The sequence below is a fragment of the Gasterosteus aculeatus genome, chromosome 9 (assembly GCF_964276395.1).
Source record: "Gasterosteus aculeatus chromosome 9, fGasAcu3.hap1.1, whole genome shotgun sequence".
NCBI classification, from domain to species: domain Eukaryota; kingdom Metazoa; phylum Chordata; class Actinopteri; order Perciformes; family Gasterosteidae; genus Gasterosteus; species Gasterosteus aculeatus.
The window spans coordinates 4,023,074-4,037,803 of NC_135696.1; the positions used below are offsets into that span (position 1 = coordinate 4,023,074).

General features: G+C 43.0%; 1 protein-coding gene across 9 annotated transcripts in view; it reads left to right on the forward strand.

Moving 5' to 3' along the window:
- The window catches only part of tenm3 (teneurin transmembrane protein 3), a 414,027-nt gene that overhangs the window by 247,293 nt on the left and 152,004 nt on the right, over nucleotides 1–14,730 (forward strand). For all 9 annotated transcript variants that reach the window (XM_078080162.1, XM_078080161.1, XM_078080160.1 and 6 more), the window contains 4 exons: nucleotides 8,294–8,416; nucleotides 9,760–9,880; nucleotides 10,442–10,512; nucleotides 13,000–13,287. In XM_078080162.1, the coding sequence (XP_077936288.1) occupies nucleotides 8,344–8,416; nucleotides 9,760–9,880; nucleotides 10,442–10,512; nucleotides 13,000–13,287 (553 nt within the window). In that variant the 5' untranslated portion in view covers nucleotides 8,294–8,343. The remainder of the gene's footprint in view (nucleotides 1–8,293; nucleotides 8,417–9,759; nucleotides 9,881–10,441; nucleotides 10,513–12,999; nucleotides 13,288–14,730) is intronic.

Below are 14,730 nucleotides of genomic sequence, written 5' to 3' on the forward strand. Positions count from 1 at the left end.
ATCATGAGAAACCAAGTGGAATTCTGGACACCACGTGTGAGTCCGTGTGACATAAACGTCACACAAATTCCAAACATCTCTGAACGTCGTAACATAAGACATGAGATCCAAAATACAGATCTGGTCTTGTTTTGTCTAAACCCCCTTCTGATTATGACATTATATCAGTTTTTCCAACATTTACCTTCTGTGTCTTTAAGGTTTTAAAGCCTTAAAACTCCAAAACATATTGGTTCCTCTACTTTCTGTATTGAACTTTTACTGTTTGATAAAGAAAGTTTCATATATATTTACTACTTCCCACTTTACTGCTGTAGAGCTGCTGTGGACTAATAAAGGATTATTTTATGTATCTTATGTGTATATTTCTTGTGTCTCTCTCTTTGTCTCATCAAAGTTGTTCTTTTGGATTACAGCTGTAAAAACACAAACAGCATTGTCAATGTTCTAGGTTTTTCGGGAGGTTGAGCAGATTCTTGGTCCCACTGTCGATGTGAGAGGGAGGAATACGTTCTCATTTCAATGAGAGTTTTGAAACAATTGTTCCATTGTGCTTTCCTACCTTTCTTTTCTATCACCTGCACATTCAGTGTCCTGCTGAAACGTCTTGGTGATGTTTCTTGGTGATGTTTCATTTACATCAGTAATTGATAGTCAACGTCCGGCCACACGGTGTTACCTGTACGGGAACGTGTGGCACATCAAACACTACATTATGAGGGTGCCTCTGGGTAGAGTTGATGCAAAGCTCTTCTGTTCTGCTGGTTCACATTCATTGCTTCCACAGCTAAATTGCATTCAGTAGTATTAAATCATCTCTCTCTCCACCTGCATCATTTTTGTTCTAGCTGTAGGCACAGAATGAATTGAAAGCAGAGCACTGAGAGTTTGTAAGTGTTGCTATAAATCATGCGCATGTACTTCACAGCTGTCGTCCCAGAGTGAATAACTCAAGTTCCATGAGATTTGTAACGTATTTCTTATGCCTTTCTTGTCCTACTTTATAGTCAACAATGGAGTGCGTCAAAGGGAAGGCAGGGGGTATTAGTCACACCTAAAACTATTCCTTTTTACATACATGACACTCTCCTTTCTCTTTTTTTCAATTAATCACAAAATGCTTTTCTTTTCTTTTAATTGGAATTCCACACCTTTCTTTCTGGTATTTCGTTGCATTTTTACAAATAATCTGCAAAGTTCAAGGAGTGAACTTGTAATGTCATAAGTCTGTGAACTAGTTGTATTTTATGTTCTTTGACTCCTCATGAAATATTACCTGAAAGATATAATCTGAAGAAGTAAATGAAAGATGCGTACATAGTCAGAGGCAATGCCTTTTTCTATTGACAGCAGTTAAAGGTTAATTGATGCACTTGAATAAAGAGGAATTCTCAACTGGCTTTTTAATCCTTATGAGCCTTCATTATTCATTGAAGCACAGGGTTTTTAATTAACAATTAAATTATTGATGAAGCACCTGATCAACCCTGTTAATTCACTTATTAACAAAAAACAACAGCAAACTTATCATTGCTTTCACTTATCCTACCTGGCTGTTCCTCTGGCTCCTCCCTTCTCAATTTTTCATGTTTCTTCCTCTTTGGGTCGTCCCACTTTTGTGGCGCTCCTCCGTCATGTCAGCACGGTGCAAACACCAGACACTTGTTTTAACTAATAGCCTTGCTTTATTCCCTGATTAATTGAAAACATGTATTTGCCTGGCTTGTATTGGATTTGTATAATACAAGGATTTCAGTATTGACGAGAAAACAATCCTGGCAATGCGGCCACGGTCTGTGTTTGTCTGTCATTTTCTTCCTCTTAATCACGCTTTGTAATTCTGTTTACTCTCTTCTTCCTATCTGTCCTGTGCATGGCCTCTCGTCAGTCTTCTCAGCGTCGGCTCCTCTTTTCATCTTTCTCTTTCCCAATTCGTATTTCACATGTGTTTTATCTTTGTCATTAGCATATCTCACAATGTCTTTTAATCTCAGTAACTCAACATCACAGAATACAAGAAAACACTAGAGTGCGGTCACAGCAAACATGTGTGCCTAAAGCTGAAGTGCTGCTTTGCTTTTACTATTGTGCATGATGATAAACTGACAGAAAATATGCAAATGAGTTACTCAACCAACAGCGTATACATGGCTGTCACATGCTGTAACCCACATACGTTGTCATGACATTTGCCCATCGGAGCGCAGTCAGCAAACCTGCTGCTTTGCTCATTTCACTGGTCCATTTCTGTCTTAGCTAATTGTTGACTTGATGTCGACTTGTAGATACACCTGCTTTAAACCTCTGGGAAAGGGGGGGGGGGGGGGGGGGGGATCTGAAACTAATGAGAAATCTGCAGAGCCAACCAGAACAAAAACGTGGAGCGTTGTGCACTACTTTGGGAGTGAGAATCCAAGGTTTCCACACCTAACACAGACGAAGACCGGGTCCACTGGTCCTCCTGTCCACATGTCAAATTACATGCAGGCATTACTAACACAATGTGCTTTTTTGTAAACCAGCCAGAAGGAGGAGATTCAAGAGTGGAATGATGAGCTGGCGGCTCACGTGTTTCAGGTGGAGCTGTGCGTTTGGTAGAGCCTAGACAGCTGTTGTGTTCAGACTGTGACAAAGAAGGTTCCACATGTCAGGCACAGATTGCGTTGTTGTTGATTAGAAAAACCAAGACGCAATCGAGAATGAGAGCCTCTCCTTCAGAGCTAAGCAGACCCTCAATATGAGCACTCCACTCAAAGCTGCTCAGAGAGTAGCTGATGAAATCTTTGCAGCTCTTGCTTGAGGCACATGGCGTCGGCCTCGCTCTGCGGTACTCTTAAGACTGTTCTTCTGGGATATCAGGACGTTTCCATCCACCTGTGTTCAAATCACATTTAATTTGTCCATGATTACATTTCAGTGAGCAGGCGCTACAGTTAATAAACGGCATGGCCACCTGTGGATTGGTTAGTTCGTATGTGGAAATGTAGCCCTGCATTAGACCTCATACGGCCACTGCAAGGGCCGTTCCTGGCCGAGGAGCGAGGAGAAGTGCCGTTCCTGACCGAGGAGCAAGTAGAAGTGCCGTTCCTGGCCCGAGGAGTGAGGAGAAGGGCCGTTCCTGGCCGAGGAGCGAGGAGAAGTGCCGTTCCTGGCCCGAGGAGCGAGGAGAAGTGCCGTTCCTGGCCGAGAAGCAAGGAGAAGTGCCGTTCCTGGCCGAGGAGCGAGGAGAAGGGCCGTTCCTGGCCGAGGAGAAGGGCCGTTCCTGGCCGAGAAGCGAGGAGAAGTGCCGTTCCTGGCCGAGAAGCGAGGAGAAGTGCCGTTCCTGGCCGAGGTGCGAGGAGAAGGGCCGTTCCTGGCCAAGAAGCGAGGAGAAGTGCCGTTCCTGGCCGAGGTGCGAGGAGAAGGGCCGTTCCTGGCCGAGGTGCGAGGAGAAGGGCCGTTCCTGGCCCAGGAGCGAGGAGAAGGGCCGTTCCTGGCCCAGGAGCGAGGAGAAGGGCCGTTCCTGGCCCAGGAGCGAGGAGAAGTGCCGTTCCTGGCCGAGGAGCGAGGAGAAGGGCTGTTCCTGGCCGAGGAGAAGGGCCGTTCCTGGCCGAGGAGCGAGGAGAAGTGCCGTTCCTGGCCGCTGTGTTCTCTGTGGCAACAAAGGCTGATTCGCCGTCGCCTGCCTTTGCCCAGCGGCTGACAGCATTAACAACATCGCTTTACCTGATGGAGGGGTTTATTAGATTATTTGCGATACAGAGGTAATTCATGCAGAGAATAGCAGACTTTGCTGTCAGTCCATCTGTAACTTAACCCATTTCAGAGTCATTTATTATTTGTGAATAGAGAGATGGCATATGAATAAAAGAGTGAGATGAAAGTAAAATAGGGAGGGATGTCACTGAGTGCGTAATGTGTATGTTCCTGGGAACCCTTGAAGCCCTGCAGTTCACTGAACATAAAAATGAATAGCAGAGTGATTAACAGCAGCAGCATGCAGCTCGACTGGTAAGCTGTTAGAAAAACACCTCCAGCCTATTTGTGTACACAGAGTGTGTCCACAAACTTACACAGTATCCTCACACTCAGTCACCCATGACGACACACACACTCATCGCCAAACACACAACGTAATGAATCGTCATTCACATTCAATCACACAACTTGTCAGTTTTATGAAGTACACATCTAGATTGCTCTGGTTTGTACTGTGGACTTGTGGAAAATGGAAACAGGACAGTTCCCTGGACATTGATATCTTGTAAGGAATCTGTGTCCGTCTGCCTCGTGAGGCCGGCCCCTCTCTGGACGTTTGTCGTAAAACAAAGCAGCCAAATAGATGGTTCTCTTTCGTTTCCTGAGTATAGGATTTTCTAATATGTCAGGAATGTCGTGTCAATCTGGTCTAATTCATTGCTTATTTGACCTGTTCTGTTATCTTACCATATACTTACCATATTTTCTTTGCATGTCATTTTGTAGACTTTTGCTTTGGGAACTTATATTTGCTCTGTCTTTTTTTAATAAATATAAGATATATAAGATCTGACTTTTAATGTCTTTAACTTGGTCAACATTTGCCTCTCAGCTTGTTTTCTTTCAGTTTCCCAGCTTTTTAAGTTTCTTTTATTTTCCTTTTTTGAGAGCTGAGCCGAGACATCCACATTTTCCCATGACATTTTCTTTAAGGTTTACCATTATATATTTTGGTTCACCATTCCGTTGTTGTTAGGGTCAAAGAAAGTTTTAATTTCCAATTTATTTGTTGCATTTTGGTTTTATTATTAAGTCTCCTTATTGTTTAATTTGGCCTACTATCCAAATGTAGTGTTATTGTAATCCAATATATCTCCTCGGCAGCTTCTGTGCATTGTTATAGAGGCGGGGCCTGTTCCTCCAGTGGATCCTCATCTTGGCCATTGTGAACGGTGTCTGCAAGCATGTCTGTAACTCCTTGAGGAGCACTGAACTCACTAATGCTCTCCCAGTCGGACACTCGCAGCTAAACCAACTGATTCAGCACTCCAAACTCACGGCCCGCGTGCCACATCCGGCATCCACATCCACGCATGCACGGTTGCTTCTGACAGACGAGAGGCTCATTGTGGGTTTTTTCATATTGATTCGTATCGTCTGTAACGTCCGCACCCCGCTATGAAGTGGGCAGTATCTGGCGCAAACCTGGAATGAGTTATGACCTACTGGGTAGGTGTCTGCATGTGTCCTCCACCACGTTTCCAACACGGTGGCTACTAGGGTCGAAAATTCCAAGATTATTGTTCTTTCCATGGGAATTAAGGGGAATAGACTGGAATTTTGGGGTATTTTAATAGTATGTACCTTGTCATATACAACAAAACAGCATTTTGTTTTGTAGTGTTGTAGTGACACCTTTTTTCCAACGCATGCTCTCTGTCCCCTGGTGGGATGGTGCTCACTTGTGTGTGCACGTGTCGGTTTGTACTTTGAACTCCCCTGCGCAGAGAGATCATTGGATAATTGTGTAAAAAAAAAGAAAACAGAGACTTTCTAGGGTGGCGGGGGGCACGGTGCCCCCCTTTTGAATGGTAGGGTAACCACTGGTGTTGATGGTGTACTTTAGTGTGGACATACATCCGACTCTCACTGCTGTAAAAGGTTAGCCTACTGTGTACGAATAGTTAGTTAGTTGGTAAGTTGGAATGAACATGGCTTCAGTTTACCAAGTATCAATGTGCTTGGTTAAAGTAGTACATAACCTATACTCTAATACTAATACTGGTATCGGTGCTTCTCCATCAGATACTGTCCGTTAGTAACATAACAATGATTTCTATATAATGATAGGCATGAAAAAAACATGCAAATTCAGGTTGGTTTGTGAGGAGAGGAAACAAAAAATATGCAGCGCCTCCTGTTCCTCTGAATCATTCAGGTACCCCCACTAGCACTGCCACCCCGATGCAGATCAGCATATGAATATCACGTATGTCATTAGGACCCGGCTATAAGGGGGTCGATGGTGAGCATTTCATTGTACTGCGCATAATCTTTTTATGTTGGAGGAGCTTTCCTGCTGGACTCTTTTGTCTGCCATGCGGCCCGCACAGAAGCCTCCTGAGTAGTTTTCAGCCGGCACGTGCACAGACATTTTGGGGGCAGGTACTCAAACCAAAACAAAAGGGCATCCATCGCCACAATTATTCAGGAACTTAAAAATTTGAATAATAAAATAAATAAATAAATATAACACAGTAGGGTATATTCCCTGTCCTTCTTCTTTTGGAGTCTCTCTTTTGTTGGCGTTATGCTGCAAATTTTGTAAATGAGATAAATCAATGTTGTCCATAATAATCAAAAGCTGACAATACACACACATTTTTTGTACTGTTTTTTGACATTTGAAGCATAAGCAACATTACACTAATAATATACCAAAACATACCTCACCAGACTGTTGTGTAGCTCAACTTAAGACCTACCGTTCATTTCAATATTTAATTAATTTAAACTAGTGAACTTCAACAGTCAAACTGCCTTAAATGATCTGTCTGCGTCTCTCTCTTCATTAAATCTGACAAACGTCAGTAAATAGCCTGACAACGTTGAACCAGTTGCGACGTAATTTATCACCAAACGTCGGGGGCGGGGGGGGGGGGGGGGGGGTTACACAAACACCGTCATCACCAGTTTGTCCGATGGTGCAGCAGCTTGGCGCTCAGCACTGCACAAGGAGAAGGAGTAAGGGGCGGGGCTTGTGGGCGCCGCGCAGCATGTCGGGAACTCAAATAAATACCGGTCAGATATTACAACACATTTGGGGGGAATTGATGAGAGAGAGAGAGAGAGTCATTTTTATTCTTAAATATTGATGAATGAAGGGCAAAAAGGCAGGTGCTTGGGCATCACTTGGGGTCTATCAGTGCACGTGCCTGGTTTTCAGTACTCTATCAATGCTCACTGCCCATGCTTACTGTCTGAGTCACGTAGACATGTTTTTAGCCTGGTATCTCCATGTATTTCCATGTTTTATAGGACTCATAGTCAAAAAGAATGGAATGCATGCACCAAGTAGGACATCACGACAACACCGAGAAACGAACACACACGCACACACACGTGCTTGCATCCAGGTCCAGAAGGTAGGGGATTTAAGGCTCAGTGTGTCAGATTAAGTTGAAGGCTTATAAAGCTGTCTGACCACTACTGGCTGTCTTTACCCCCCCCCCCCCCCCCCCCCCCCCACCTCTCAGCTTCACTTCTAGTCTCTTCTTGTAAATATACTCTCCTCTCAGTCTCAATTAGGGATTGTCTTAGGAATGTCCAAATTAATATTGACGAACATTTAATCACATCTAGCTTTTACAATCTACGTCACTGCCTCTGTCGCCGTATGTCAACTTCCTTTTCTCCTTTGGGTTTCTGCGTGGTCTCTTACCCTCTTTCTCTCTCCTCTCTGTCCACCTATCCATCAAAACATGAAAGTTTGACCCATCCTGAAAGCCAGCACTGATTTATTTGTGTTTGAGCAGCTACCGGGGCTCATGTTAAGCTCTCAGTGTAAAACTCCCCAGTGACGGCAGCTGGCAACTCCACATCCAAAGAGGCACACATTACTCAAAGAACTGCTGACAGCCCGTGGATCCATCCCATCAGCTTACTGTCCCATCGCAGGATCAATTCTACCTCATTACTTATAACTCAGCATAAAGCAGACCGAGCAACTTGATTCATAAACTGACAATCAGCAATTCTGAGAAGACACAAAGCGCTCATCATTTAAACGTATAGATTCTACTTCTCAGCTTAATGTCATTCATTAATGAGAGCATCAGTCCATATCACTGTATATGTAGATATATACAGTACATACTCCTTAGGAATGTAGATAAATTGTCACTTCACTGCAGAGTCTCACTTGAGTTAGCGCTGCAATTGCACGAATTTGATATCATTAAAGCATTAGATCCTTAACTCTTTAAAAATAGCCAGGTGTTTTCCTGAACTGCCTACGTTGTAACTTCTTACTCCTGTCGTAGTACAATAATGAAGTCAAAAAAGAGCTACAGCCAAGTTATATACAACACCGTCGTTCTCTTTGGTCTCCATGTCAACAGAAGGTGTCTCTTTGGTCTCCATGTCGACAGAAGGTGTCTCTCAGAATGTGATGTTTTAATCGGGTCACCATCGGAGCAGACACTGTGGCTGTGGTGGTCACTGCTGATCACAGTGCACCAGGAGACATTGGTTGCTCCTTTTTGTCTCAGCGTGTGTTTACAGGTTCAGTCCGATAACCCTGACCTTCTGTCCGTCTGTCCCTCTGTCTCCGCAGCTGTACAGCAGCATGCATGTGTGTTTGCCAGCAGCACAAGCAGAAGCACTATGGAAGTGAAAGAGCGACGTCCGTACTGCTCACTCACCAAGGGCCGAAGGGACAGGGAGGGGCCCTACACCGGTGAGATCCTGCACTCAGCCCACTGTTTCTGTATGCATTGATTAGCTGACTCAGTCAGTGACTCAGAGGTCACATTTGGGGAACGACACATTATTATATATAAGACTAAACATCAATTCATCTTTTGACTACTGCAGAAATGAGGATCGTACCAGTTTCCCAATGACCAGTGTTTATCCCAGGTGGGGACATGATAAGAGAAGGCCACATTTTTTTCCTCATTTGACTGAAAACGTTGAGTACAGTATATCTCGCCAAACCTTTCACAGCCAATGTGTTTTTCTTTCTCATCTATTGGTCTTATTTAGTCATATCCATAATTGTAACAGTAATATTAACAGCGGGTTAGACAGGACAAAGCTGTGAATATCACTACAACTTTCAGCTGTTAGCATTCCTCACAGTTTACACAACACCTCCCTGTTTCAGATGTCCCTTAGCGCACTGCCCACAGTAATCCTTTGCAGTGAGGAATTGTTAACAAAATTATGAATGCATTTATTTTTCATTGGAACTCGTTATTAGGCAAAAAAAGATGATCTGCCTCTAACTATAATCTTTTCCTTCCCACCGGCCCAATGGGCCTAAGTCTGTTCTTACATTACATGGGAGGGAATGGTCAATTGGGAGATTAAAATTTTATCTGACAGACGAATAAAATTAGAATAAAGATTGTTCCAAAATAAAAGGAGAAACATTCTACAGGACAGCAACACTACGGGTACCATGGGGATCGTTGTCAAGTGTGTGGGAGTGGTGTGTTAAGAAAGTTATTGGGCAAAGAAGTACATGTGAACTCCTTCCCAGAGAGCAGACATAGATATTCTGTGTGTAGTACAAGAGTAAAGTCCAGCTGGCCCGGGGCTCTGCTTAGTCCAGCAGCTGAGATAGCCGACCTGCACAGAGACACCTACAGCTTTGGAGCTCATCCCAAGGAGCACTGACTATTGCCTCTTAGGCTTTCAGCGCACCAGACAGTTATAGTTTGTGCTGTAGACCAGATGAGGGAGGTGAGAACCATCTTGCAGCCAGTGAAACTGTCTCCCCAACAAATAAATCATCGGCTGTTATAAATAAAAGGCCATATGTCAGAGAAGCGTGTACCTGCTTTCATAGACCCTTGTAAAATCATATTTGTGTTGGCTGTGAATGATGACTCAGGCTGTACCAATACCTTGGGGAGCTCCAAATATTCTAAAACACAAATAATTGCATAGTACAGTAAACCACAGCGTGTGTTTATAACAGATGTTTAACGGTGTGTTGATTTTTGCTTCTGTGGCCATACGTATGTGTGTGTGTGTGTGTGTGTCTGCTCATGGCTGTGTTTCTTTGTCTTTTAGGTTCTTCAGTGGACAGTGAAGACTGCGCTATCGGCTCCCAGGGACTCCGGGTCCCCACCCAGAAGTCCTACTCCTCCAGTGAAACTCTCAAGGCTTTCGACCAGCACCAAGACCAGGCCAGGTCAGAGCTGCCTGTCTGGTCTGGGACTCGCTTGTGTTCAGACCCAAATATGTTGTCCAAAAGTCACTCTGATGTGCCTTTACCTCATTTTGATTCAACAAACTCACCCGTGCTTTATTTATGTCAATAACATATACGTATTTAAGGTTTCCCTTAAATACAGTTTCCCTTGAGATATGTGTAATACCTTGATACCACACGGTCACTGCATGTTCACATGGCCCAATGCCAGTAAAGCATAAACGACAGAGATAAAGGTCTGTGGGGGACTCACACATATTTAAATGTATGGTTTGAGCCACACATCGTTTGGTAGAGCAACATCTCTGTTTATAATTCCACAAAGGCTTCCATTTTAGCTTCTGTTGTTTTCCTCACAGAGGATTGAAACAGTTTTTGACTATCCAGCAGAACTCAGTGGAGCACCTGCACAGACAAACCAGTGTGTGTGCTATTCCCTATGACTCAGAACTCAAACACAAAGCTCCACACTGCATTCATGGAGGGAGCGTCCTTTACCATAGCAACACAAGTGAAAACATTTGTCCTTGATGTTGACAGGTTACTGTACGGGACGACCAAGGGTTACAAGGACATGGTCCAGCGTGAGCAGGATGATTATAACAGACAAGGTGAGTCCAACGCAACAAGTGCTCTGTTTGTAGCCTGGCCTTCAGCCCTGGAAAATATCTCATGTTATTTGTTTTTATTTTCATTTTTATTATCAACCCTGTGCACTTATTTTTGAGTTATTTTAAAATGATGTAAATAAAATGGGAGAGCTACTGTACAATGAACCATTGAAGCTTCAAAAGGCTCCCTCATTGTTCTCAAGCTCCAATTAACACACCGTCAATATTTGAGAAATGAAAAAATATAATTACTTAATCATCTTATCTCCTTCATTTTCACTGCTGGCCTAATTGGAGCTCATTTAAAATTAATATAACTTTTAATTGAACAGCGGCACTTGTTATCTCTTGTTGTGCCATTCATTACAGAAAGCTTTGATAATTTCCTTTTAATTTGCTGATTAAAGATGAAGAGGCACATACTGAGATTTTGCAGATGAAATGTTTGCCTTCTTTTCATTTATATTGTAAAGGATTATTATGTGTGTTATTCTAACAAGATTTCAGCACATTTCCAGTTAATGCGAAAGAGTTGCTTCTGATGACTTATTCAATTTAGTGTTCAAATTTAGTCTACATGTTTTTCATATACAAAAGCAAAAGGAAAGTTTTAAAGAAGGAGACACCAATTATCACTTTGAGTTTAGTTTTGGGTGAAACTGTGACAAAGAAGTTTCTTTTTTTACATTTACAATTATCCACTAATCTCTGCGCACAGGGACGTTCCTGCTAATGGGCACAAACAGACGCTGCCACCAGTGTCACAGAGTGATCGCTGGTTTCCCAGGGGAGACACTGACATATAAACAACCCCCCATTAAAATAGATCAGTTGCTCTGGTCCCAATCTGAGGCTTGTCATCACGCAGGTATTTAAATAGTCAAAGGGTTTCCTCTTTCCATTTTAATAATACTAAATAGAGAGTGTAACAAGGATCATTCAACACAATCAGTAAAGTGATACGCAGGTGCAATGGTACAATGATGGTACAATAATTCAATTTATTTGACTGCAACTGAATCTGTAAAATCTGTACTTGAAGAGGAAATACAGTGGCCGAGAACGACGCATTAGATCAAATATGAAAGTGTTTGAATGATGTCCAATTCCTCGTTGATGCTAATCCTAATCTCATCCCTCCTGAACCAGACCCATTCGCTTCTGTTATCCTTTTGTTTTGTTTACATCTGCAAATGTTAGAATGTAATCTACGTACATTTAAAGGAAGAATGTAGCGCTGGAGAAGATGCACATTTTAAGCTGCACCACTTTCACAGTTTATCTCTGCTCATCCCTCTCTTCTCCTGTAATGACTAAGTGGGATTTAAGGGATCCAATCAATACGTATTCACCTTCTCTGTCTGGTTCGGCTTCTGCTTCTATTTTCTGCTTTTCTGCCGAAAATGTTTCGGGGAGATTTCTGTTAAACTGCAGCTTCCTAAAGACACGGCTGCCTTTAGTTCGGTGGCAGGGTGAAGGCTTTTCTTCTTGGATGCTGCATGAGTCGGGCTCTCAGCGCGGAGAGCAGCTGCTCTCAGAGGGATTTCCTTTCTTTTCTCTGTTAGAGCAGAGGGTCAATACTGTATGACACAGTTGGTTACACACATTAGTGGAGCAACAGAAACGAATTGAGAGCTACTTTGTTTGATCTAATTAATGTAATGAGCAGAAATGTTAAATTTGAATCCAGCGTCACAAATATGAGGATTTTTAACATTGATATTTTTAATTGACTGATTGCTGGTTCAGAAAAACAAATGAATGAATTAAAACAAATGAGCTGTGAAAGGAGACAATAACCTTTTTTAAATATACCTTGAACAAAGAGGAATGAATCAAAAACTTAGACCAGAGGTCTTCAACAGGGGGTCCACGAAGGTACTGCAGGGGGTCGCGAAATTTTTGGTTGATAAGACAATTTTTTTAAACAATTTTTTTTCCCACAAATGTAAATGTCTTCAGAATCAGAATTTTATTTATGGTCTTTAAATACACATTAACATGAATCCAACATATTGAAGCGAACAGATAAATTGATGGAGAAGACATTATGTGTCAGTCCGCAACACACACATTCAGCTTCCCTCAGCAGCTCTCAAGCTGGGCACCGGTTCACTCACAGCACCTTTCATGTGAATACGACAGCGCCGGCACCAGACAATCAGATCGCGTTTATGCTCACGTCTAAAGAGCGTGAAGCTCAAAAATAAAAGATGGCGGACCAAACTCCGTAGAATAGGGGGTCCTCGCTCCACCTCGCCATCAGTTTGGGGGACCTTGGCTTGAAAAACGTTGAAGACCCCTGGCTTAGACAGATCAAAACCAAAGCATTTTTTACCATGTGATTTCTATTTTAAACAAAATAGTTTTAACTTTAAGTTATAATGTTTTTTTTATTTTGTAATAAAATTCGGACAAAGCATGAGCACTTGGAATACTCATTAGCAAGTGAAGTGAAACATGTCTCATAATGTATTTCTTCTCCAGGTCAGCATTTCAGTCTTCGCCAGCTGGGCGTCTGCGAGCCACCATCGCGCCGCGGCCTGGCCTTCTGCTCCGAGATGGGCCTCCCGCACCACGGCTTCTCGGTGGGCACCACCCAGGACGTAGACGCCGACAGTCAGGCCGTGATGTCGCCAGAGCGCGCCATGCGGCTGTGGGGCCGCGGGGGTCTGGGTAAATCCTCGGGGAGGAGTTCCTGCCTGTCCAGCCGCTCCAACTCGGTGCTGACCCTCACCGACACCGAGCATGAGAACAAGTCGGACAGCGACAACGGTAGGACTGCTAGGACTGTCTTTGCTCTGTGGTTCTCCTCCCCAGGGGGGGCGCCCCCCAATATGATGATGGAGGAAACACTGACTTCTGGTCCTGAAAAGCATGCATACACATTGCATACAGCGCCATGCTAGTTGTCATTTCTCCAGTTGTTACCTCAGACACTCTAGTTCTACTCCGAGAGACCATAGACTTGGTCATTAAACAGCAAATCAAAAAGAAATACAAACATCACAAATCTGAAATCAGCAATCAGACAAATTAATGGAGAAACCAGCTATGAGAGGGAGCTTTCATGTCCTACTGTGAGTCAGCTGCTTACGGTGTGTGTGTGTGTGTGTGTGTGTGTGAGAGGGAAAATGTTAGCTCTCTGTAGATATTACCTACAGCGGCTTTAGTTCAGGCCTGTGTGGCCACCAAGCATTTGAAGCCTTTCTTCCAGCTTCTATCTACGCATCTATCTGTGTTTTTTGTTGTGGTAGTGGCTCAGGAGGTCGAGTGGGTCGTCCCCTAATTGCACAGTTGAGAGTTTGATCCCCGTCCTTGAGCAAGACACTTGGTCTGTGTGTGTGTGTGTGTGTTTGTGTGGAGGGTGGAGGGGTGTGGGGGTTGTGTGTGTGTGTGTGTGTGTATTGGTCAATCATAGGAAAATTATAAACCACACAAATTTGTTTTGATTTGTAATATATACAAACAAAACAAACAGTTCTTTTTAGACATTGAACCCTGCGTATAATATATAATACAGCCTGTTAGTCAGTGAATAGGCCTTTTTGTCCTAAACATCATGTAATTAAATCTCGCATAGATAGGTATGCTCCATTTTAGTGGAGGGAATTGAGGGAAGAACCTGGTACAGTGTGTTTTTTGTGTGTAAGTATGTGTGTGTGTGTGTGGGGGGGGGGGGGGGGGCAGCAAAACACAAAATAATCTCCAGCTAGTTAATTTAATTAATGATCACGATTCAGCTGAGCCGGCATTTGTTTTGCGACCTTTTCTGTTTGCATATATGTGTTGGGCTGCATCATTTTGCTGTAAACAAGGAAATGTGTGTGTGTAAATATCTTACTGTAAAGTACTACGACAGAGTTTTTATGTGCGTTTGCATGGATTTATCCCCAAGGTAGTTTTCCTTAACAGGTGTGAGTTACATATTTAATAAAGGACTTTTTTTATTTTAGATGCTCACACACACACACACACACACACACACACACACACACAAATCTGCTGTATTTTCCATTCCAAACACACACTGTAATTAACAGTGAGATAAAGTGCTGAGTTGTTATATTCCCTATATTAAGTTTGATAATGTTTTTATTAAATGGCATGTCAGTGCTCTGGAGGATACACTACCAATCTCAAAAAGTGAGCAGTCGTCAAGTTTTCAAAGGCTAATTGACTATTTAAAATGCAGCTGTGTGTGTTTGTTAGCATGCC